This window comes from Rhea americana, unplaced genomic scaffold (genome assembly GCF_003343005.1).
Source record: "Rhea americana isolate MKP2758 unplaced genomic scaffold, rheAme1 scaffold_111, whole genome shotgun sequence".
NCBI classification, from domain to species: domain Eukaryota; kingdom Metazoa; phylum Chordata; class Aves; order Rheiformes; family Rheidae; genus Rhea; species Rhea americana.
In genome coordinates, this window is record NW_028185162.1 from 1,418,452 (window position 1) to 1,444,228 (window position 25,777).

Here is a 25,777-nt window from a genome sequence, read left to right on the forward strand (position 1 = left end):
AAGGCATCCGGGGCTGAGTGTGCGCCCTGGGCGCAAAGAGCAGCGCTGGCCCTGGACACCCTATGCAAGCAGCAGCAGCCAGGGCTCAGTTTGCAGAGGGAACTGGGCTTCCCCTTGAGAGCCAGAGCAGCAGCCCCTGTGCCTGGGGCAGCCCTGCCCCCCTGGTCCCACGCTCCTGAGCCATCCCCACCTCGGCGGCTCCCATCGTGACCCCGCAGTGGGGAGGTGCGGGGGCCTTGCGGCTTTGTGCTGAGTAAGAGGAAAGGGGGTGTATGAGGAAAAGCTTATTCCCGCAAAAATGCGGTTTGCTTTTTTCTTATCCTGGTGCTGCTGCCTGCAAGGATGTGTGCTAGGGACTGGCTTCCTCTACCAATTCCCAACATCAACCCTACAGCACAACTACCCAGAGCAGAGTTCGGGCTCCCCGGGCAGTGGCTTCACCAGTCGCCGGTGAGTAAGATTGGGCCCAAGCAGCGGGACAGCAAAATCGCGGGCAGAAATGCTCTCCCCACTGCCTGGACTGGCATTYTGATCCCTGAGGAGGTTGCGAGGGGAATGCAGTGCTGCTGTGCCCTGGGTGAGCATCCTTCCCAGGCGGCGGGGCGGGTGGCTGCCCAGGGGCTCCCTACCTGCCTGGGGCAGTGTCCCTCTGGGGCAGGAGGTGCTGATGGAGTCGAGGACCTGAGCTCTGGCAAGTAAACCCCTCAAAGCCTACCCTTCTTGCCTCCCCCAGTCTGCTGGGGATGAAAACTTGCCTGTACCAGGGCCATGGGGCAGTGTGTCACTGTGTTGTGCAGATCCAGGGTTTTAAAACCTCCTGAGCTGGGACACTGGGGATGCCRGCAGAGGGAACTGTTACAGCCCCTGGCTATGGAGAAAACTTGTTCAGCTCAACAAAGGAAAGACCTTAATTATAGATCTCTATTCAAGAGCTGCAGCTTTCAAATAGCTATTTAGAACCAAACCTCCCACTCCTTCCCCCTGCCCCGAGCCCGTTTCTCATAAACTTAATGTAAATCAGTTTTGATTTACTGTAGCTTGCTGCTTCAATAGAGCAAACAATTTAGACTCCCCCTCCCCTCTGTTTTCTCTGGGTATTTCTCTAGAGGTGAAACAGCTGTTCAGATGAATGAGCCGCACTGTATAAAGTAAGAGAGTGGCTTAACCTGATTCCAGTTGTTCTTAAATTTCACATTTTTTTTCAGTGATTCCCTTAAATTCTCATGTCCCTCCCCATTTAATATTCARGGCTCGTCCATCTTGTCTGTACCCCTCCCCATCCTAATACCTAGCRTGTGTGAGTTAGGCTGCTGTGGTGATGGTGGGGTAGATTAGCATAGTTTGTTGGGCTTGGAATTGAGATAAGGCATCTGCACACTGGGTTGCATCAGTGTGGCACAGAAGTACGAGAGTGGGTGCTATCCTAGTGTGTTGCACAGTTCCCACATATGGTGCATATTTTGTCTCCAAGTGGGGGTGGTTTTGTTTGCTGGCCTGTTAAGCATGCCTCAGTCTGTAGGGGGTGTGATGTTAAAACTACAGTAACTGTCAAAGGGTTTGAAACAGCAGAAAATTATAGGAGAGTAATGGGATAAACCTATCCTAGCTGGATCTGTTCCAAGGAACCCCCTTCCCATAGCATGAGTTGCAATGAGAACCACATGTCATTTGTCTTACATATCTATTAGCCTGCAGAACTTTATTCAGAGCTACCACACTTACATGAGTATGTACTGTATCTCTGCTCACCAAAGACCTTTCCCGATTCACACGCTTGCATGGTTTTCCCATGTGTCAGTTGTTTGGATAGCTGACACTTTGTCAGGGGAATATATCCCTCTCCAAGTCTTTAAAGTGCTGCATAAAACCGTCTAAAGTGGATTTAAACAGTGAGGTAGGGAAAGCTGGTAGAACTCTTGTCCAGTGGAACTTTGCCATGTGTGAATCTCTGATTCTGGCTTAAAGCAGAGAAGGAAATAAAAATTAAAAAAACCCCAACCTTTGAAGGAAAGGGAAATCATCAGTGGAAGCTTTGAAATAAAGATTCAAGTGTTTAGTCAAATATCACACGTTGAAGCAATCTTTGTATGTTTAGAATTTCCCACTGAATGGTGAAGCTTTGTTGGAAAATGTCTAACAAAAAACTTCATTTCTTGATGGGGAAATTTGTGTGGGAAAACTTTACCCAGCAACAATGTTAGCCCTTTGAGGGGAGCCTCCTGCAGGGTACAGTTTCAGGTTGGGATTGCTGTGCTCTTATGGATTTAATATGGTGTGGGATTAAGAATGAGGCTTTTTGCTCTTAAATCTGACATTGATCTGCATGGATGTGAGGCACTTTCTCAGWAGGACTGCATCAGACTGGTGTAAGTTGTTGTTTACACTGTTCATTGTCCTTTTTCCCATCTAAACTGGGGATCCTTACAGCACCTGAATTGTTATGGTAAGCAATGGCAGCTGCATCAGAATAAGAGTCTGCTATCTCTACCCTGGGGAGGTTGCAGTGACCAAAAGAAGGGCAGGTGATAGCTGTTAATGGCACTTAATAGCCATTCCCGCTTTCCACTCTGTGGCTTTCCCAGTGTGTGTTGTCTACAGTGACTTTGGCACTTTTCCTGGATGCCTTCTGCCAAGAATAAACAGGCTGAAGCCTTGGAAGTTGCTACTGCAGCTCCAGGTTTTGGTAAGTTGCAGCAGTTTTGTGATCTATGCTGATGTAGTGCTCTACAGCTGACATCTTTCCTTGACATAAGACACACCCTGTTCTTGCAGTTCGGTTTTTCTGTCCTTGATCAGCCTGTGAAGACATGATAGAGCTGTCTGGGAATCTGCTATCAAAATTTTTTAACTAACTTGTCACAAAAGTTGTATTTCACTAGGAAGAGATTCCAGCAACCTTTTTATTTTTTCTTTTCTTGTTAGAAAACAGTTTCAAACTCAGTAGCTAATTCCGTCCTTGGTGTCCAGGTTGCAGGCTATCCTAGAGATGGGCTTCCAGGGCTCTAAGGACTGCTGAGCTTTTTATTCCCCTGACAACAGGGGCCCTGGACAGTGTGAAAAGCCTTGAGGGGGGTRAAGAGAGAGGAAATTAGAGAAGGAGGAAGGAAAGCATAATTCACATCCCTCAATGAATTTCTGCAGTACTTATTCTGGTGGGAATATTGCTTGCTTGTTSTTGTTGTTATTTTTTTAATGAGAATTCAAGCTTTTGGTTGGCTTTACTGATAGATCTTGTCTATTAGACATAAGAAACTTCTAGTATGTCTCTGCATGTGCTTGAAATGCTATGAACTTCTCTAGGGCATGTAGAAGCAATAATGACTGAAATCCAACCCGCAGTGTTTGCAGGCATTGTATGTATTGTAGCAGCCAAGCCAAATGTTTGATGTTCATGTTCAACACACAGATTTCCAACTTGCTACCGAGAATAGGAAGTGGATCTTACCCAAAGTATAGCAATGAAGGGGCTATCTTCCCAACAGAAACGTTTCTGTTGGCATTATTAACTAGGCTATATTGATAGTTACAATTTGGTACCTGCTTATTTTGATAGTAGTTGGATAGATAGGCCCTTCTAATGGTAGTTGGTAGTGCTTGCTGTAGCAGGGATGTTTCCCGAGGATGAGTTTAGAGGGGAAGGTAACATCTATCCATGGAAATCTGTAAGTGCAACTTCTGGTCACTAGAGACAGATTTCAACACAGARGACTAGATGGCTTCACTCAGTTCTTGTGTTGTATACTTGCTTCAGAGACCAGAGCCCAGCCAAGGTGAGACACAGCTGTGTTCTAGCTGTGGCTCTGCCAATGACTTGCTCCATGTCAGAGGACAGATCACTTTGCACTGAATTCAGTGGAGCAAGTAAACATACTTTCTGTGCTGCTTTGAAGTAGGAGAGCATTTTTTTTTTTTTTTTTAATGACATCAGCTTTCTTGTACTCTATCCTATCTTATTTCTCCCCTTGGGGAAAACAAAACAAAACAAAACTGGTGTGTTGATGCTTTCCTGCTTGGTTGATTCTTGAAATACACTGCTAATTATCTTGAGACAGGCAGTCTCCTAATAGGTGACCAGAACTGCTGCTAGCTTTCAAGATCAAGAAGTTTGGAGCGGATCTAGTAAAGGTAGATCTTCAAAACAGCTGTGTACATTGTTCCGTGTCCCATAAGCTACACCTTTGCTAGACTTTGAATTTGCTTCTCCTGTGTATTTGAAGGACTATGCTGAACTACGCTGTAATGCAATAAACTAGTCTTCAGCCTGTTAGGTAAGGCTTTAGTGTTGTTAAGTAAGTGGATTTGTTTATGTGAGAGAAGCCTGGTTTTGATATTACAGGGTGATTCATAAAACAGTATCCTGATCTATGTAGTCTGCCTAGTGCTTTTAGAATGTGTTCCTAGTGTTTTCCTGACAGTTGTCTGTTAATTCTGAGTTTCCGAGGGAAAGATGGTTCGAACATGAATTCACGCCCAGATTTTGAAGTCCCTGTGGTTCTTAAATGGGTGTGGAATATAAGACTATACATTTTAGAGCAATGTGGTTCCCTTCCTTTTCCTGAGAGGCTCTTGCTTTGAGTCATTCCCTCTATCACCTAATAGCCTACAGATATTCACTGCCAAAGATCTCTGTGGTGTGCTGTAGACTGTGCAGGGATGTCTAGCAAACAAACTGGGATTTGTGTCATGCTGAGTCCTCTGCACTATTTCCCCTTTGAAGTACCCTACCCAGGTAACCAAGAGGTCAGAAGGTCTTAAGCTCATCGCCAAACCTTTCAACTATCCCGTGTTTGTTTCCTGTCTTCTTTAGCCATATGATCTTCATCTAACTTGTGGGGTTCAGTGCCGTAGCTTTGCAGCGCAATTAGAACAGTGTGTAAGGGCCTAGCAACACTGGAATTGCTTTGAAATACCAGGCATGACTTTAGTTACTGCACTAAATTGTATTCATTTAGGAAATCTCCTACTGTCTTGGCTTTCCAGCTGTTTGTGTGAATTGTTTCCTGTCATGTATGTTTCATTTTCCAACTCTAGAAAAGAAAAGGGCAGCGGAGAGGCAAAGCAATGGGTGGCAGTGAACTCGTGCTCTCCTTGGATAAATTAACAASTGTGTCTCTTCCAATAACTCTTAATTGTTCATTTTCTCAAAGCTGGGCTTGTTAGTGTTTAAAACCCTGCATGAAACACACAAGGTTAGAAACTTAACAGCTTTGCTTGGCTGAGTAGTTTTGTGACTCTTGGATCGTAGACTGCTTACCTCTCTATTTTATCTGATTGGGCTTTGTCTTGATAAAGGGAAAAAAAATTAAGAATGTCTTTTGAATTTGTAACTAAAATAACTATTAAAGAGTGAAAGCATGGAGTGCTTGTAGGTCTGCCGATTAGAGTAATGGACTAACTAGCAAACTCTTTCTAGATCTAGACCTCTAGCATCTCTAGAAGCTGAAACCACATTATTCTGTTCTAAATCGTAGACTACCTCTCCTGTGGGGTGATATTAAAATTCACTGGACTTCATTTCTGCAATATGTTCAAAGCTCTCGAGTCACTTTTAGTTGGAGAGAGACAGTGCTTAACTCTAATTTCACTGAGACAGAATGTTTATCTTGAGGCTTTCAACTAGCTCATGCCAACTTGGATATCAAAAAAGACTCTAATAAGAATCAGAGCTGCAAAGTTTTTCTTAACAAAATGTTAGTAACAGGAATATTGTCCTCCAGATCTTCAATCTACTATGTAATTGAATAGTAGTAAGGTTCCTGCTTAACGTATATGAACTCAATGGGGCACTACAGAAAGGGAAGAGGGTAGGAACTGTGATGCTGTTCTCTATTGCTTTTGTTCCTTATTTCCTTTTTGGGAAGAACAATTATTTATGGACTTGCAATTTATTACCCTGAATAATGAGCTTGAGATGTTTTGGTTTGTTTGACATCTTTAATTCCGCACCACCCCGGATATGAACAGATGTGTAATTAAGGAGCATGCTTGAATGAAAGTGTTGTCTGTAATGGTTTAGGCCTGGGTATTTGAAAATGGTTATATCCATTTCTCTCTCTCTCTCTCTCTCTCTCTCTCTCTCTTTTTTTTTTTTTTTTTTTTAGGGGAAGGGTAAGTGGGAAGCTATTTCAGATCTGAGACACATTTTCAGCTTCAGAAGTAGGGAGATCGTACTCTGGCAAAGAAAAAAACCCAAACAAACCAAAAAACATCCCCCACCTCCTCTGTTTAAAGGGCTTTCAGCCAAAAGCCCACTGGATGGTTGCTGCTGARAGAAATGTTTGGGGCAGCTTTGATGTTTAATGTCTAGGATAGATGGGTCTCCTTTTCCATAATTCTATGTTTTCATTCTATGGGTTATTTGGAAAACCCAGTTCAAGTATCTGCCTCTTAAAACCCCAAGTAGTTACACTTTTTTTTTTTTTTAAGTCCCCCCTTTAAACCTGAGAAGAGCAGGTATCTGTGAGTTTCTTCTATGTAGGACTCTTCCTTTTACTTTCTTGTGGTCTGCTGCATGCCTCTAAGCTGTCCCGTGAGAGCTGAGTAAGGCTTTCTTTATTCAGCTATATTCCTTTGTGTTGAGGAAACAATCTATCTGCCCAAACTTTAATGCTGATGTGAGGTACCACTGTACAGAAATACGTATAGTCATGTCCAATCTTGATACCAAGTTATGTAATCAGATGTCTTTTTAATCACTTCCAACTTTTTCTGCTCCAAGGAATTGGGTGGAAGTGATATTCTTCTGCAGTATTTGTGCTGTTTACAGACATATGTTTGCTCAAAGCATCTTGGAAATGCCAGCACAATGGACTTGTGAGGTAGGGAAATATTCTACTGTATATGGTCTTATAATCAAATTGTGCTGAGTTGTAGAGTTAGGGCAGGTCCTATTTGTTTGCGTCCCATTTTCTGTGCACGTATGTTCTAGTGGGGAGCTAGTTTTGGATCTGCAGGTGAGCAAAACTCAATCCCACTTTTCATTGCTCAGTGGAATACCTTTCCAAAAAAAAAAGCGGACTGAACACGTGGAGTAGGAAGCAAGTGCCAAATGAAGGCAGTGTAGGCAAAGGCATTTTATGAAAGATGTCAGGTAAGGATAATTTGGGGAATGGACAGTGCAGAAGTGAGGAAGGGGACACAGCATGTAGGACCAGAGCACTAAGGTGACTTGTCCTCTGCTCTGTGTGAGTGAAGAACTGGAATAGGATTCTTCTCATTGTAGGCATGTGGGTCTCTGGGACTAAGAAAAGGCAGCAGTGTAGGTGCTAAGTGAGCTAGATCTTCCTCTTGTCCTGTTGTGGTGACTCTGTGAGATGGAGTTTCTCTGTTAAGGCATGGTGCAGGAACTCCTTTCTCTGCTTGCCTTGTCCTGTGCCTGGGGTCAGTCGCCATCTGCTCTTTCCCCACAGGACTATGCTTGTTCCGCAGTTCAGAAGTGTGGTGCTGGGAGCTTTCAGCTTGGTTTGAAATGCTGCTTCTCATCATGAAAAGGCTTGGGGCAGATAGGCTGCTGTGGGTGTTTGGATGACATAACGTCTCCAAGCCTCCTTTCCCATTGGCCTGCTGCTGCGGTGCTTGGTGGGGTGTGGTAGCCCTGAACGGAAGGGCAGACATTTTTTTGCTGTGTTCTGCTTAGCCCTTATTAAACTCAGATGTTTCTAACCTCTTTCTCCAGGCTGTCATTATTGCTGTAAATGCAGCAGAGGACAGTGAGCTTCTTCAAATCCTCATCTGAGGCAGCACTGAGTGACAGCTCTACTACGATCTGCTCGTGCATGTGTGGAGGGGGATCTGTCATGAATTTAACCCTTCAACCCAAGGAAGGTTCTGCTAATGTTTTCTCCAGGGGAAAAAGATCTTCTGTAGCTACTTCTCTGCCCCTCAGCTTGCTTGGGTTACTGGCTCTCTTCTCATCTGATTCTTTCTGTTCCCCTGGAACTGCTCTGTTTTTTCCACCCTATTCAATGTGAGTTGTCTGGCTGCTTGTATCCTCGCTATATCTTGTCCAAACTTGGAACTGTTCACAYTTTCAGGTGGCAGTGAAAGTGATGCCAGCTAAAATATGGTTTTAGTTGCTGTGCTGAGATGACTGAAAATTTTCTAGGGGAAGGTACTTGGGTCTGGCTGTCAGCAGCTCCTGTGTTACAGCCATAGGTGTTCCTGATTTACTATGCGAGTCTTACAGAATTTTTTCGTGTTTTTTTGGCCTTTCCTTTTGTTAACAGAAAAGGAATAAGAGACTCCCATAGAAACAGGATCTTAGATGCTTCCTGCCTTTCTCCTATTAAGTCTGTCTTGCACAATGCAAGCTACTGTATCCCCTTCAAGTGCTGCTTATGAATCCTTAGTACCTCTAAATACAAGACCACCAACTCTGAGGTATGACTAGGCTGTTATGACTAGGCTRTTTCTAACCTTCTCATATATATTTATCCAGGGATTGCTGTGTCTCTGGCAATTCTCCTTTATGAATCTCAAATCTCTATGCACTGGATATTACTCTGTTTTGGACTGAGAAGTTCTTGCCCCTGCAAGTTACCAGAGCTGCTTTATGCATGGTATCTGGCTTGGTGAGAGCTGCCTTCCTACAAGTTTTCTGAGAATCTCTGTAAGATTACCTGTATGACTTGTTTTTGTGACAGTTTTGCATTTGACTGTAATCTTGCATGCCCTCTTATAAATTGAGCTCAAGACACGGATTCTAATCTGTCAGGAGCTAACCTAGATGTTGGGAAGGTCACTGGCATATCAGTGCTGTATTTGGCCACTGGATGCTAGATTTCTCTTTGGAGATCTGGGCCATTCTAAGGCATTTGAAAATGGGCTGCTCCATTGCTAGGTACTTGAAATTGGGCCATCTGAGTCTCTGGCTTGGTTTAAACTGCCCCTCGAGAGTTTCTGGCACATGGGAGCTTTTGTCATTTGGTATTCCACATCCCTGGGAAAACACTGATTTAATTAATGCTCATTGCARCTTTGAGGGGAACTTTTTATGCTGCTTTTAATGAACTTTAAGCTTAAAATGGCAGGGATCCTGAGATCTGAGCTGTCAGCTTGGGTCTGTCATTGGCACTAGCAGTACAGGACGGAGAAAATTTGATACGCTTAAGCTTCAGGATTTCAGCATGGCAAACTCCACTAACCTAAACACTTAGGGGGAGTCGCATTCTTTAGTATGCCTAATCTCTGAATTTTGTTAAACATGCATTCCTACTAGAACTGTATTGGACAGAACAATAGTGACCAACTGGGCAAGTGACCCTGGCTTTTCTGGTCGTCAAAGGAATTCRGATTCTGAGGAGTTCAGATTCTCATGTGCAGCTTAAAATGATCTGGATTTAGTTGCTTTTAATTATCAGCTGGCTGATTCATAAGGCTTTGTTTTTTTCCATCCTCTCCCTGAACAAATGGACTGTTCTCACAAACACTCTGCCTGTATTCTATAGCATAGCACAAAGTCTGGGAATTGAAACTTGTGAGTTCTTATTTTCCCTGAATATAATGGGAATAGTAATCCTTCCCTTTGTGGAAGGGAAGGCTCTGGGGAGTACTTTCTGAGGGTGTGGTTAGATTTTGCAGCTTTCCATCTAGAGATCTAGTATTGTATGTGAATGTATGCACAAGTTTATAATAAATCTATGAATGATAATACTTGGCTCTAGTATAAACTTCCACTGTTACAGAATAGAGGTCAGCATGCTCCTTGTTTCATGTACCTCTCTGAGCCTGGAGGGCTGGAATTAGTCTATGAGAGTTAGTCTTTGACCTTAGCAGAGAAAGATTTAGTGAGGAGGTCAGGCTGAGAGAGGCAGGAGTGAAGAGGAGGGAGGTGCTGAGTGGGAGAGGCTGGAGTCAACAGCAGCAGAGGGTAGAGCGGAGGCACTGGCTGTGGTGCTTTTCTCTCCCCTTGTTCATTGAATGGGCTGTGGGAGGCTGGATGTGTTGTGTGTCCATGGAAGCAGCACTGACCCGTGGGCATGCGATGAAAAACTGTCGCTTCAACAACTGTTGCTGCCACACAATACCAGCTTTTGAGCAATGGCTGGTCTAGTGTACGATGCTGTAAAGTTCCTCCGTTCCCATGCAGCATCTGATGTATAGTAGAAGAGCAAAAAAGGCAAGTTGGCTCTGAAGGATGTTACAGCACTTGGCTTAATGCCGCTGTAAATCAGCGTAACCTGCAGCAAATATATTCTCTCCCTGCAGTGTATTTCGGGATAAAGCACAGAGCCAAATAGTTTAAACTATCGCACAGTAAAATACTGTCTCTTGGGCTGCTGTTACTGGAAGTCACTAATGTATATCACAAATGATACAAAAAWTTTGGATTACAAAGTTGTAGGAATTCCTAGGCTGTAGGCCTGTGGATAAGGTTTGAATGACTACACATTGCAAGCAGAAATAATAAGATGCTACTTTGCCAAGCCCCAGAAAAATACTTGATTCCTGATAGTGTAATTAAAAGTCTGCTTAAACCTCTTTAAGACCTCTGCAACAAAACCCACTGGGAATTTGTTGYAAGAACTGCAGCAACTTGTTCATTGGGTAATGTCCTTTGAAACCATCAAGCTCTCTAATTATGTTTATCAGTCCCTGCCAAGTGGTTATTGGCATCTGAACTAGAAGGTTCTAAAAGCAGCATCTAGAAATGACCTTAGAATTTTGATGGTATTAAGCTTTCAGCTCCCACRTACCTTCTGGAGAAGTTGCCCCTTAATCTTTGGGAAGGTAAGGATGAAATTGTATCCATTGGTAAGGGGCTGGCTTGTGCCTTGGTTGAACCTAGGAGTCAGCTTGTGCTACCCACGTGCCTGGGTTATTGTATCTGAACATCCTGCTGTGGCCTAAAGAGAGACAGGGCTCACTGGCTGTGGCTCATGTATTGTGGGTAGCAATTGAACAGGCTGTACCACTGTTGGCTGCAAGGAGAAGCAGTCCAGTAGTTATTCTCTGTCACTCGCTCTTTTGAAATCCTGTTCAATAAAACCTTTCTTTTGTGTATGCATATGAGAAGTTTCAGTTGAAACTCATTCTTGTTTTCTTTTTTTTTTTTCCTTTTTCTCCCCCGCAGGAAGTGTGGCACGTGCATCACAGACGTTTAATTTGAATCTCAGCACTAATATGTGCTATAAATATTGGTGTTCAGTGGCTTTCCTGGTATATGGCCTCCTTGTACACTTCTTACGAAGTTGCCAAGTGAGTGCTGCAATGACTGGGTGACAGCTGCTGCCTTTACCTAAAGGGTGGCTGTATTTTGCTGAAATACTGCATGTAAAAATTCCCCCAAACTGCAATGGAAGGTTATAAAGGAAAACCTTCAAATTATGGGTGTATGGGGGGGAAAAAGCACAAACAAGCTTTTTAGCTGTAATGTACAAAGACTGTTTGCATATATATGCTTAGCATAATAATACTCTGTAGACTGTACAGTTTCTGAACTATGTGTCATTCACAGGTTTCCTGGTTTGCAAATGTATGCTACTTTTCCAAAGCTTGACTATGAGAGACAGCAGAAAGACATAAAACAACTGTTAGCCATCAATAAAATTTAGGTTATAACCATCTCTTTTCAGAAAAAAGTCTTATCCTTCATGCTCTTTTCCTTCATGTTACTCTATTCAGCCTCCAAACGTTCTGCTTTTGGAGAAATCTGTGTAAATTTGAGGGAGGAAAATGTCAGCAGTCTTTAATGTCTTTGCCTTGAATTTACTGCAAGCTTCTGCAAGTAGTATCAGTCTAAAATGGGATATGGGTGTATCTGGTGTTGGTTAGTGCCTGTTGCATTCCCTCTGCATGCAGAGGCTCTAATACCAATAGCTCTAAACATTTCCAGTCACAAAGGTGAGAAGAGAGTTGCCTGATAAATGACCCCCACTCCTATTAAAAAAAAAAAAAAAAAAAAAAAGTTCACGTGGCTGATTTTGCCCCCTTACCAAATTCATGGTTAAAAGTATGTTGTGGATTTTCCCACTTTGCCTTGATGGGGAAAGTTAGGTTGTCCTCTCTTTTTGCATTGGTAGGTAATTTCACATTTTAAAAAAAATAATAAAACACCAAAACAAACCCCTCCATCTTGCCCAATGCTTATATAATGGATTTTGCCATATTTGATAATTCCCCACAGAACAGTGCAAGAATTTTTCTGGCCAACTGGCTGTAGCTCTCCTTCAGACCCCCTGCTGTCACCTCTCTGGCTAAGTGCTTCTTTCTTCCCATCCGGTTTCTTGCATGTGTACTCAGGAATGTTTCAAAGCAGTGTTATCATTCCTAAGGAATCTACTGTGCGTGCGCAGGCTATGGGGGTTTTTCTTTTGACTATTATTACTTGGCCAAATCAAACCCATTTTCCACCTGGATACYGAAATGTAGATCTTCTCCCTCAAGACCATCTCCCTTCCAAATAGAAGCTTCCAAAGCACTGAGGCACTAAAGCAGTTTCTTAGATTACCCAAGAATTTTTTAATAACAGAGAAAGGTGTTAGTGTTTCTCTTCAGGTGAGAAGGGCTCTCTTTCCCCCTTCCCTCCYGTGAACAAACTAGGTTGCAGCAAGGTTTATGAAGAGAAAATAAATAATTGTACTTGGCCAGAAATGAGATATGGAGACTATTAAGTGAAAGCTTAGAAAGCTGTGTCAAAAAGCAAGAAYCTTTTAACTGAAAAAAGGCTGGTAGAGCACTACTTCTAGATGTCTTCCTATGTTCTATCTACAGAYGTTCAAGTGCAATGGGATGCGAGTGATTTCAGTGTGTACCATCTGGTTAAGAGGGAGATTAAAAGTTGATGAGACAACACAGAGTTTTCACAAGCAGGGGTTTGGGGCTACTGTGTGCAGAAGAGCTGATCTCCAGCAAATGCTATGTAGTTACTTCGATGGCTTTGGAACAGCACAGCCGGCCGAGTGTAAGAGTGGGAGCCTGGAGAAAGGTGAAAAGGAGGTTGCTGGTGTAGCAGAATGTCATATGCCTGTGAATACTGCGTCCCAACTGCATTTCTGCTTTGTGCGGAGGATGCACTTCGCAACTGACACCTGGAGAACACTAGGAAAACGTTTTAGGGCGACTCATTGTATTTAGATGGGCACCGAGAATAAGTGGCATGAGAGGAAAGCAAAAGGGAAAGATGGGATCGCCTAACCACCCATGGGTGTGGATATGTGCTTATAAAGAGTGTTGCTACTGTACTACAGTAAAAATGATTTTTGAAAGCTGTAGGCTGGTTAAGTAGAAATTTTTTACCTTAAAGCTGTTGAGACAGTGAGCTAAGGCAGGAGGATGTCTCTAATCTCTCTCCCAACATACACTTGAATCAATACTGAGYGTTGTAAAGGGCAAACTTAGCTCTCTGATCACACAACAGATCTCAGTTTTGATGTTCCTGCTTCCCTACACATGCAACTCCCATGGGTGTGACTGGAACAATACGATTATTTTCCAAATTATTTTTTATTGTGTGCCCAGGACAGCCTTGTGCCAGACACAGCAGACACATGGAATAAAAAGTTCTCAATTTAAACAGCTAATTAACACACACAGCCTTTGGGTTTTGTTTTTCAAACTGATTAACACTTTGAATGCCTGCTATGGAGGTTTTGCAGGACTTTGTTTTTATTGAAGTGGACACTCAAAATGGCTTAGCTTAGGGATCTGTGAGCTGAGCAGGTAACTCTTGAATGGAATACAGGCCTGTTAGTATGGTGGAGGAGTTCAAGCAACTCTTCTGGAGCCACTGCTCCATGCTCTTTCAGCCAGAGTCCTTGTGCCTAGTGCAAGTGCTGGTGGATGGATACCTGACCTTGAACTGCCTTGATAGATGTGAGTGGCTGAGCTGAGGCATCAGGAAGGGAAAGAGGGCTTATTGATCTCTAAGCAATACAGGTAGATGGGATTTGTCTAGTCTGACTTATTTCTGATATTTGCGTTTGAGGAGAGTGACTTAAGTATTTCATAAACAGAGGATCCTGATTTTTAAGGTACTGCAGGCATAATGCTGTGTCTGCATTTCACAACCTCTGTGGCTCTTGCTGTCTCTTTAGCTGTTATAAAGAGCATGCTGGCATGTCTGGCTATGACATTCATTTGAAATAGTTTATGGTATGAGGTGTGCAGAATAAAGCTAAACCTATGTACTTACAAGGACTTAAATTCTAGACTGAAAGAGATCCCTTTGGCTCATTAAATCTGATTCTCCACAATGATAGGCAACCGCACAATAGCTGACTAGCCTAGAAGGGTCTGCAGCATATTCCCTTGTATACTAGAGCCTGTAAAATATTTTCCAACTTGCTGAACAAATTTAGGACCTAGATTGAATGATATGATTGTTATGTACCGCAGGAAAGGAGAAAGAGATAGCAGGTAGAGGAAGTATTGCTAGGAGAGTTTGGGTTCTGTTTACGTGATATAACTGTCTATAAAGGTATTTACAGTCATGTTCTAGCACTCATGAGTCTGAAGCCGATCCACTTTTCAGTGCCTTGTTTTGGACCCATTGTACTGGGAACTAGTGAGACATTGCTCTGAGCATTGACACAATTCAGAAAAACAAATCTGTATTGTGTTTAAGATGAAAGGCAGTATTTTGTCTGTGGGATCTCTCCTTTGATTTGTTTGRTTATTTTAGATGTCAAATGGCTCTACCTGTCTCCAGCGACAGTAGTATCTGTACTGTTCAGATGCAGGAAAAGCCTGTAACATACATGTTAAATGAGCAGGTCAATATCATGTGATTAATAGGTAGCAGTGACTTGCTCCTACTCTCCTAATTTTTTCTCTGATATCCTTAGTGCTGTCCTTTGACATTGCTTTTGCCCTTGTAGGAATCTGTTTCTCAGTGCCAGTACGATACTAATGAAAAACTACTCCATCTCGGCAAAGGCTATATGTTTCTGTCATGCATGTGGCTTTCATTGCTGCTGTGAATTTGGCATCAAAAGGCTGAATCTGAGGCACAAAGATGCACTGTTGCCCATATAGGGCCATGTAAGTAAAAAGCAAGCAAACAAAACCTTAAGGAACATACCCTGGGTCTTTCTGGACTAGCTGTTGATGCGTGCAAATACAGGCCCTGTATTGCTAAATGTTTGATTTGAAGGAGATACTGGAAACGAGCTAATTCACTCTATAAATGCAGGAGACTGATTTTTGCAATTGCTGTGTTGGTGGGCACAGACTATGTGAAGTATTGCCTTCACTGAATTTTGTCACAATTTATTGTAGCTAGTGAACTTAGAGACAGCTACAGGTAGTGACTTCGTGGATGGTAGAGGAGGCTTTSTTGCTACAACGGAAGCATTCATAATGCATGGGACAGTGTTATAGGGTTACTGACTCCTTACTACTAGTTTTCTTAACGCTTTTCTTTCTCCCCAAAGTTCTTGAGGATAAGCTGGTGTGTGTCAGTGTCATGTCTTTCCACCCACAACTTCCCCTCCGCTCTCTACTATTTCAAGGTTGGAGAGCTTAATTCTGGATGAATTTGTGTTGCTGTAAATTTAGTGTACTGGTACTGACTTAGAGTGCATAGTTAGTTTTTAATCAAAGGAAAACTGGGGATGCTGTTTTCAGCTTCAGCAGTACCAGATCAGGTTTTTGGACCAGGGCACATAGTCAAATGACAAATGTGTCCTTTAGAAAGATGGGTATATTTTAAACAAATAGTTTGTGTTTCATCACGGTTCTATACATTCAATCAAGGTCTTACTGGTTTTCCTTGCCTGCACCCTTCCCTTCAAGGTTAAGCTTTCTAGGAATGAACATAGCAGTACTGTGTATGTGTTGGAAATATGAAGATGGGAGACCTGTCTACAGCTGAGTTATCCAGCTGTGCAAAGATGTTTAGAGAGAGGTTCTTCCTTTAAAAGCTCCTTGAATTAGAGCCTTTCATGTTGCAAAAATGACATACTTGGTTGTAATTGTGCATGATTTCCATACTGCATGGATATGGAATGCCAAATTCCATCGAATCACTCTAATTTAACAAAGGCAGATTCCATGGATATTTTTGTAGGTTTATGCTTCTCTCCCTCTGTGAACATCAGAAACTACTGTCTTCTCATTGATTACAATAATCTTGGGGGAGGGATCAGCAATATAGTTCAATGCTGAGAAGAATGCCTGTAAAAGTCAAGAACTTCAAAGGAGTGAAACCCCCTTTTATTTCTGAGCACTCAGTCATACACTAACTTCTTTTCATTTTCATGATGAAGGTAAATATGGTTGGCCTGAACTATAATTATTGTTTGATTCAATCAGAACATGCCCCCAGCAAATACAGAGGAGCTGGATGGTGGGTAAAAAATCAGAGGGACTCTATGCTAGTGAAATCTTCCTTGAGCCCTTTCTCCCCTTTCTCCTTGTGTGTGCACAAATAGGTATATAAGTATGGAGGTATGTGTGTTGAACATGATTAGATTAATCTTTTAAATTCAACTTTATTTCTGGTACTACCTGCCTGCTCGACTGTAAGCCCTTATGTGCATGTGTTAAGTTCTGTATTTATATTRCTGCTGATGTACAGGGTGGATCTGCTCTAAAAATGAATCAGGCTTGTGTAATAGATGATTGCTGTTGTCTACAGGGCCCTTGCTTCATTAGTTACAGCAGTTGGAAGGTGCCTTGTGAATGAAGGTGGGGGATTGGAAGAAGAAAAGGGATGGTCTCATGGCTAAGGAAGTTGAATGTTGCCCTGGAGAGCTGTGTGTCTGACAGAGTTGCATCCGTGGCTCAGTTATCCTGTTTCTAGGCTTTTAATAATTCTAGTAGGCAGAGTTTCTCCCTTAACCCCTGTAACTTCAATGACTGCAGAATGATAAGGCAAAATCTTGTGCAGTTTCCTATCAGTTAAAGTTAGTTCAGCTCTGGAGGTAGGGCTGTTTGGAAGGTCAGCCACACACACAACAAAGCAAGGAAGGCACAGTTAAATGCACTTGGCTGCAGAAGCTGCTGAAGATTAAAGCTGTTGTGCAGACTGAATTACATTTTCCTCCTAAGGTAAAGATTCCTTTAGGACGAAACTCCCTCCAGCAGTCTCTGATAATCCGCTTTGTGTGGGAGAATTTAAGACTACTATTGGCAACTGAATATTTGAAGTGTGCTAAGCGCAAAACGTATTGCCCCCTAGGGAAGGGTTATGCTATTGGGAGGTACCTAGATAAATTGTCCCATCTGACTTAGCTAGGCAGAACTTATTTTTATGGTCCCCTTTTTGCAAACTATTACTGGGAGGCAGAAAGATTGGAGTTCCTTCAAATCTTTGTCTGACTGACATAGCAGAGTGGGAGACCTGGAACTTGTCTTATTCCAATTCATGCCTCTGGCTCTCTGCTGCTTCAAATGGCTGCTGCTGTCTGGCTTCAGAAACATGAGCAATCTTCCAGTTTTATTCATTTTCCAAAATGAATGGGCTGCTATAAAGATTTTCTCCCTTTTTCACAGGAGTCAGGCTAACCTCCATTAATGACTGTGAAGTACTCGGATTCAGTAGGAGTAAGGCATGCGTAAAACATCAATATTGACAGGATTTCTGTGGCTTTTCATGTCTTCTAACTGGCAGACCACTTAAAACTTTGTAACAGAAGAGAAGACCTCGCTTTGAACTTAATCCTGTTGTCATATATCTGTGTGCAGTCCCTTTCCTTCTTCCCCTCCCTCCTCCTCCCCGTGTAGTCTTTCATGGATTCCTTAGAAATGGTCCATTGAGCTACAGACCACTGACCTGAATCAGTCGCTCAACTTTGAACATCCTAATTTTGTGGAGACTGGTAGCCATGATTTGAAATTTGCAGCTGGATCTTTGGTCAACAAGATGAATTGCAGCCTTGGATCCCAAAACCTAGATACTTGGAGAGCTCAGGTATGACTGGGAACACAAGAACCTTCTGCCCGACTTAACCTTTATCTGAGCTTTCTAGTGGCATAGGATGGGCTTTCTTCCTTTTAAGTCAGGTTATAGCAGTAAAGAAAGTAAGGTAATAACAACCAGCCAAAGTAGCTGGTAAACTTGATCCTGATGAAGGCCAAAGCACATTCTGGGAAGTGTGTATTTGTGAATAACAAATAAATAATATGTGATTATGTAGAACTGGGTTGTTCAGGAAGAGATGCCCCAGAAAGAACCTGGCAGCCTTTGAATTTTAGATTTCTTGGCATGCACGAGGCAACTTCTGCTTCTGGCCTCAGTGGAATGTGTAAATAACTAACTCTGGCTAACCAGGGGCTCCAGCACACAATGTATGGATTGGTGTTCTGGCACAGCAAGTAGGACACTGTACTATTTACACAGAGAAAAGGGCATGGTTTGCTTTCATTGAGCCAGAACAGCAACTTTTTCCCAGTAGAAGTCAGTGACCTTCTGATTTTATTGAAATTCCTCTCTAGGATTGCAGGGAAATTGATAGCTCGAGTGAAAAATGTTACGAGGAAACTTGGGGAAAACTATCTAGCTATCAAAACACTCCTACTGTTTTCTGTGCCCTAGATGTTGATCTCTGCTAAGTATAATACACAGTGTCTTATCCTTATGGAAACAGAAAGATAATTCAGTGCAGTTGTTTACACAGCTCAAAGCTTTAGAGCAAATCACAAGCATCAGAAATGCCAACCTTGTTGAGAGACATCCATAGTATTTATTGGGAGTGGGAAGAGTCAGTTCATGCCCAGATACATGCAACAGGTACTGATGAAACCATCCTGCATATAAAGCCATTTTTTCAGAAACACATCTGCTTTCCTCTGTCCTGGCTCAGTTAAGTTTGAGCTTTTATGTCTGCTCTGGCACATCGTTTCATAGGAATACTGAGACAACATTAAATCTTCATTTTAATTAACTCTACAGCGTCATAAATATTCTTGTTCAGAGCCTACCTTGTAGGATTGTCTCTGCTGAAAGCCTGTGTTTCGTGCTAGCAGGAGCATGATGTGCTGTAAGGACATTGTTTTCTGTAACTGTAGCCGTGTCCTTCACTGCAGGGAACACATGAGCCAGAAGCTCCTGTATGTGGTAGGTGTTGCCTGCTGTAGGTCTGCCCTTAACAGGGCATGACAGCAAGTCAGTTTTGTATGTGAAGCTGAACTGTGGTCTCACCAAAGAAGTGATTAGGCAAGAATGCAACTGCTTTTGTTTTCAAGTTGCAGCCTCTTCATTAAACAGGCTACTTGCTGAGTCCTGATCAGTTCAGCCCAGTGGTTTCTGACATTGTTCAGTTTGAACACTTGTCTGGTGAAATGAAGCCTGCCAACGAACAGTTGGCTTTTCTTTTTCAACTCCCTTAGAAGCCCCTTCAGGGACCCCCAGGAGCCTGAGGATCTTGGACAAAAAGCAGTGGTGTGAACTAGGAAACAAATAAAAGTTGCTTCGGGTGATGAGGCTGTCAGCTTGCTGTGGCGCAYGCCTTTTAGAAGTATTTACAGTGGGGAGGTGGATGGAGAGACTCCCTACATATGCTTTGAGGGGTAGGCCTTGGAAAAAGTACTAGGCAAATCAAATTGGCAAGAAAGGAGGGGAGAATTTGCTTTCTGGTGCCTTCCCCTGTGTGAAACAATTGCTCTAAACTGATTCAGTCGTGCTAGCCAGGAATTAGGCTTTAGCATGTGAGTATATGGCTCTTCTGGCGCTTTTACAGTATTTTAGCCAGGCTATTTGTTAGGTTAGATTTCTTTATGTGCTATAACCCTTTCTTTTCTCCCTCACTCTAGTTTTACAAGCTGCTCAGATGTCTAGAGTCTCCAGGCTTAGACTCACCTTTCTTTTGTGAGTGGCACATCCAAAGGGTGCGTTAGTAGCCCTGTCTGAGAGGGACAGGATGTTCAGAAAGCTTGTAGGGTCCAGAATTTACCTTCTTCCGTGGTGTCTGGCTGCAGAAGCAAAATGCAGCTCAGGCCTCCCTGTGGGCCAGCTGCTCTGTGAGGTTTTCTCAGCCTGCTCAGAGCACACCCTGGAAAGTTAGCCTTGCTGTCTCCTCGGAGCCCAGGTGGCCCAAAGCGATTCGTCACTGGCCTTACTGAGTCAGCAGAGAGTGGGTAACTCCCTCCCAGCATCTGTTGAGGGAGGGGTCCATGTAAGCTCAGAGCAGTACTTTTCAGAGTCCCTCCAAATGAAGGCAAAAAAAAAAAAAAAAAAAAAAAAAAAAAAAAAAAAAAAAGAAAGAAAGAAAAAGAATTTGTTACTTTAGTCTGAAACATCCACAGTGATATTTTTTGTGTCTGTCTGGAACATACACAATAAATATTATTGGATATCTGCTGACATCAACACTTATATTCTCTCTGGAACAACATGTTGTCAGCTGTGACATGAGATCTTGATCTGCAGCCCTGCACTGAAACTGCCTAAGTCAGTAGCTTACAGGCTATGGTCTGCAGATCCTCAGTTGTCCATGAAAGTCTTCCAAGAATTAAATAGGGTGTGAGAGGAGAGTGCCTCTTTGGAAATGGCTGGGGAAAATGAATGAGACTCTCCTCTCTAAGCAAAGCCGTGGAAGACCAACTCTATGAGGCACTGCAGGGCATTTTGCTAAATACATAGGTGATGAGCATGCATTAGATCTAGTGGGCCTAGCCCTAAAGGAGCTGTTGCTTGGATCACTACATTTTCTCAGTTGGAATATTCTCTTTGAATAAGCAATAATGTATTCTCTGCCATCCTGGATGCATGCCAGCAAAAGTCCTAAACCTTTCTTGCTAGCATCTGTATGTAATATAAAGGGTCATTTATAATCTCCGTAAGCCATGATGGGGCCTTTCGTCACTTCRTCTGAATCCTGCTTGTGTTTTGGAGATTGTTCTTACTGGCTTCTGGCTTGCAAGAAGAAATCTTGGGGTGGGTCTGTCTGTCTTTCAGACTTGCTCACTGCGCTGTTATATCTACAATGAGTCCCAAGTTGTGTACCCTCATGCATCATTAGCTACGTTCTAGTTATTCTACCGCCCCTGCTTACGTGCCCCAGTGGAAACCAACAGCCTGAAAGTTAACATTTTTAAGAAAGTGCTGCTGCTGATGTGAAGCAAAGAGCATAATATTTTGCAAATAGGAATGTATCTCTTACTCCTGGGTGGGTACCTTTTGTAATTGAAGTCTTCCTTCTCTTGGTAAAGCAAGAAGTTAGTAAAATCTATGTTTGTATCAGATTCCCCAAGTGTCTTTGTGGTTTGACTTTATTTTTTTCCCGCCTCAAGATCCATGCTGTGGTTCACAGAAGCTTTTGGCTGCTTTAAAGAAGAGTGTGAGTGCTGAGGTGACAAGTGTTGTGTTGCTTTATTGCAGTCAGTACTCCAGCTGAAGAAGGTGGAAGTTTATTCTTAACCTGCAGATATAACTGAATGATGTGTTTCTTTGCTGTAGACTATTAGTCCTGTTTAGACTGGCAAACCAGGTGATAGCTTCAGGCTAGGAAACAGATGAAACAAGAACCTTCAAGGAAGGTTCTCATATCCTGTAAAGATTGCTCMCTTTTATTATGGGCCCCTGATTAGGTCATCTGAGGAAATGAACCTGGGAATGTTCTCCCCCCATCCATGAATGTGCAGACCTCTCTCATGTTAACTGGAGTGTGGGAGCAGCCTTTGCCTCCTACCACTGCCTGAGGCTCTGTCACCAGAGTGTAACCAGCTCTGTCCAGCAGCATGCCTCACTTCCGAGAAAGGTTTTTTTTTAAAGACTGGAATGACAACTTGAGGGCTAAATTCCTTTGACCTGCTTAGGTATATATATGCCTGCAAAACTTATTCTAAGGACCGAGTAGAGTAAATGTGCAAGAGACCCACTTTGGCAACAGCTGTTATGGATAAATTTGGAAAAAAAAAAATCTGAATGTATGCTGGCAGCACCTGATGAACTGAAGGCCTGGAGAAAACATTTTTCTAGGTAGCTACAATATTCAGTTGTTTGTGAAGTTTTTGATACAACCTGTTTGGTGCCACCTGCTTAGAAATAGGTCCACAGAGGTATTTAGTGGTGTGCTAGACTCCAAAGTAGGTTGAAAAATAATCCTTGAAGGACCAAGATGAAGTTGAATCTGGGTCTGTGCAGGGAAAGGACTGAGAGGAGCATTGGTTGGTTTCTATTTTCTCTTTGATAATTGCAATTTGGAGTTTCCATTACACGTTATCCAGAGCAGATAGACTGACAGATACCCTCTGGCAAGTGGAGAGTGCCTCCAAAGCTGCCTTCCCCGACCCTGCGTGGTGTACAGGGGTGGGTAGTGCTGTTCATCTCTTCGTTCCCCTTGCCACCTTGTTCACCTTCAGGAACGTGAAGCTCTCCAGATTCAGCATCAACTGTGTAGGGTTTTGATTTTAGCACAGTTGCATTTTCTTGGGCTGACTCAGAATACTGTCTTTTTCCAGGAAAATGGGACAGTTTGTCTCAGAAGTGCATCAAAGGCAGGATTATAGTGGAATAGTATCAGTGTGGGATAGTCCAACTCCACATAATGGAAACTACTTTTTTTGCAAATGAAACTTTGTCATGGGAGAAGGCTAGAGGGGCGTATGTATGCAAGCTATGTAACAGTGAAGGCATATTGTGTGTAAATAAATATTCAATTTATTTGGATTTCATTGGCAAGCTGGAGAATGTTCTTGATGTGAGGACAGGCCCTCAAGTTCTCAATAAATATGCTCTGTTTTAAAATGTTTGGTAACTTTATTCTGAGTTTGTTAGTATCCATGTCTGTTCTTGATCTGTTACATCTTGCTGGTGTGCATAATACTGCTTCRTTCTTTCTCCTGTGGTTGGACCAATTCTTTTCCTCATTGCACGTCAATAAGAAGTTTTGTTTTTCATAATTTTGGGACATATGCTCTTGCCGTTATCCTGTCATATTCTGTATATGCACGGTTGCTTTGCCTGACACATGATGTTTTTGTCCTGGGGCTTGTGCAGGAGGGTTGTGCTGTCCCTCAGACTGCCGTTAGCACTGTGCTAAAAACGTACTTGAGTTAAATAGCATGTAGCTGTGGTTTCTTCCACTCCTCCATACTTGTCCTTTCTCCTGGTTACTTTTTCTTCCATTTTCAAATGGATATTCCTGTGTCGTGAGGAGGTACTAGACCAGTCTTACCCTGCAATACCTGTTTGAACAAATTCTATGACTAGGGCTAGGTGAGATAAAAAGGGGACTGATTATACTGTGTGCGCCCTTGAAATTAAAAGCAAAACTCTAGCCTGAAAAATTATCCCAGTTGCCATCTCTTTTTCTRTCTTCATGTTTCTTTTGCTTTATCCCCTAAGCTTTGTTCCAAAGTTGTGTTGAGCCTGTTAAAGAATCTGCTATCATCATGTGATCTTGGCTTCATTAATYTTTTCTTTCCCCTGATTTTGCCCTTCAGTTCTATGATGTGGATGTTGGTAGACACAACTGACTATGAGGGAATATGACTTGGAGTCCAGGGTTTGTATCTATAGCACAGGAGGTATTAACTTCCCAACTATACTTTACTGGGAATAACTGGGCAGCCTAAGTATTTGTCTCTCCTTAAATATTTGATTAAAAACTCCAGGAAAATATAGCACTTTTTTTGATAATCTTGCCTTATAGCAATGAAATCATTAGTCCTCTGCTGCATATGGCCATATAAATGATTTTGGTATCCTCTGTGGAATCCTTAATTCAGTCTTCTGCTAAATTTTTTTAGAAATTGCTCCTCCGTTTCCAAAGCAAGGCTGCAGGAGCCCTGTACTGGGACAGCTGCTGCTGGGAGACTGCTCCAGGCCTTGCCCACAGTGTTGTCCCATGGTGTCAGCTCCTCTCCAGGTCCAGCTGAAGGACCTGAAAGCAGAAGGCTGCATTAATGCCTGATTGAATAGAGGCATAAAAGCAGAGCAGAAAATACACCATTATTCCCTAATAAATATGAGAGAAGTGGCTCTCCATGATCTCCCAGCAAGCCTGGGAAGCGCTTGATTGAGATGCAGCTGTAATGCACGTTTCCTTATGGGGAACCACAAGTGAGTTTGCAGTGCATGGAGCAGTGTCGGCTCTGTCTCAATGCTGCTGAGGGGCTCCCAGTGTCAGGGTGGCTTTCARCTCTGTGCCGCAGAAACCTCAGCTCAGCAGCACAGACCACTGTCTGCCTGCAGCCAGAGGTTGGGCCAGCAGCCTGCTGGCCCCGCTTGCCTGTCGTGATCTGCAGGGCTCGGCTGTTGGCACACGCGTGCCTAGTCATGGGAACGAGAGTTAGCCAAAGAGCAGAGAACCTCCTGCAGGGATAGAGGGAGAATCCAAACAGGAAACGAAATAACAAACGCAGCAAATGGCAAATGCTAGGAAAATTGAATGGCCACCTGGAAGGTGGGCAGAAGAAGAAGGGAATGTGTTTACTGCCATGGTGCAAGAAGTTTGGTTCKGGTGTGTAATGTTGGGGAGCCATCAGAATGTTTAGAGGAGAAGGGCTTGACTGTACTTGGTGCTCTTGTGTTAAGGTGGCTGAGGAGTGGGACCCTTGCCTGCACAGGGGATGATCAGGCATCTGCTCTTTGTGTTTCTGAGTACAGGGCAGTGTCTCCACTGCCTGCTACTGCCCCCAGTTCTGATTCCCAACTCAATGGGAAGGTGGATGGCCAGTCTGTTACCTCTGTGTAGTTAGGAAGCAAAAATATGAACTAGGATTTGGTAAAAAAGAGTGAGACTTGCAAGGGGGAAATGAAAGTACACCTTTATTGTATTGTTTTTTTTCTCCTCAAGCGTGACAGGATGAAGGTAGAGGGACTCTGTGAATCCTYATTCACAGGACTGGCACGTCAGTGCTGCCTTCTCATGTGCCTTGGGATAAAGAGGTCTCTTACTCTTGTTTTCCTCACTTGTAAGAGAGCATAAGACTCTATTCCCTCCCTCCCCACATTTTTGTCTTGCCCWTTTTCAGACCATAACTTCTCCAGGGCAGCAATATTTGTTCAGCACCCAGCTTATTCCAGTCCTGCTGACAATGAACCCTACTACACCAAAAAGCAGAATTTTCCAACTTAGATGTTGTTCAAGTGGTAGGAGGCCAGGGAAAGATACCATGATGAACAGGATGAAATTAAGACCAGTACAATGGGAGCTGACTATCAGGAGATTTGCAAGACTTCTCCCCCCTGAAGTCCTATTGTTTATGATGATAACTAACAGAACTAAATTATGTGCTGTAAATCTCTGGCCTCTTGAGAACTGAGCAAGAAGCCTTATTGGATCTCTTGTGATTCAGATTGGCAGAAGCCAGGAATCTCTCGGCAGCTCTTGGGTGGAAAGGGTGGGGTGGGAAATTAAGACTGAAAGAGGATTACTATGGCTGGCAGAAGAAACTACCCTACTCCAAGTTACTTTTATTTTTTATTGCAGTCTGATATATTTTGGTGCAGCTTGCTGTGGTACTGGGAATAACAGTGTCCTTTCTCTCTGCAGGCATTGGTGTCACTATACGGTTACTCGGACAGTTTCCTGTCAAGTGCAGAATGGGTCAGAAACAGTGATCCAGAGAGTTTATCAGAGCTGCCGGTGGCCAGGACCTTGTGCCAATTTAGTGAGGTAAAAATCTTACTGTCTTATGCTGCACATACAATTTACCCTGCACTTTTCATTGGGTTGGTTAGCTCTTAAGCACTGCTTCAAAGGCTGAGCTCAATGGGTCGGATGCTCATCTTCTAATTTATGGGAGTATAGCTAAGGAATATCATTGGTGTTAGCTGCAGAGTAATTACACGTGTAGATGCATGTAGTATTGGGGCACGCTATGCAAAACACTCTTAGCTTAGGTTGTTCTGCAGTCTTCTGTGGAGAAGTGGAAATAGGAGCCTGGGAAA

General features: G+C 43.0%; 1 protein-coding gene across 4 annotated transcripts in view; it reads left to right on the forward strand.

Moving 5' to 3' along the window:
• COL26A1 (collagen type XXVI alpha 1 chain) overlaps window positions 1–25,777 on the forward strand; it is a 178,712-nt gene continuing 152,935 nt past the window's right edge. For all 4 annotated transcript variants that reach the window (XM_085315201.1, XM_085315218.1, XM_085315224.1 and 1 more), the window contains exons 1-2: window positions 1–450; window positions 25,380–25,502. In XM_085315201.1, the coding sequence (XP_085171327.1) occupies window positions 299–450; window positions 25,380–25,502 (275 nt within the window). In that variant the 5' untranslated portion in view covers window positions 1–298. The remainder of the gene's footprint in view (window positions 451–25,379; window positions 25,503–25,777) is intronic.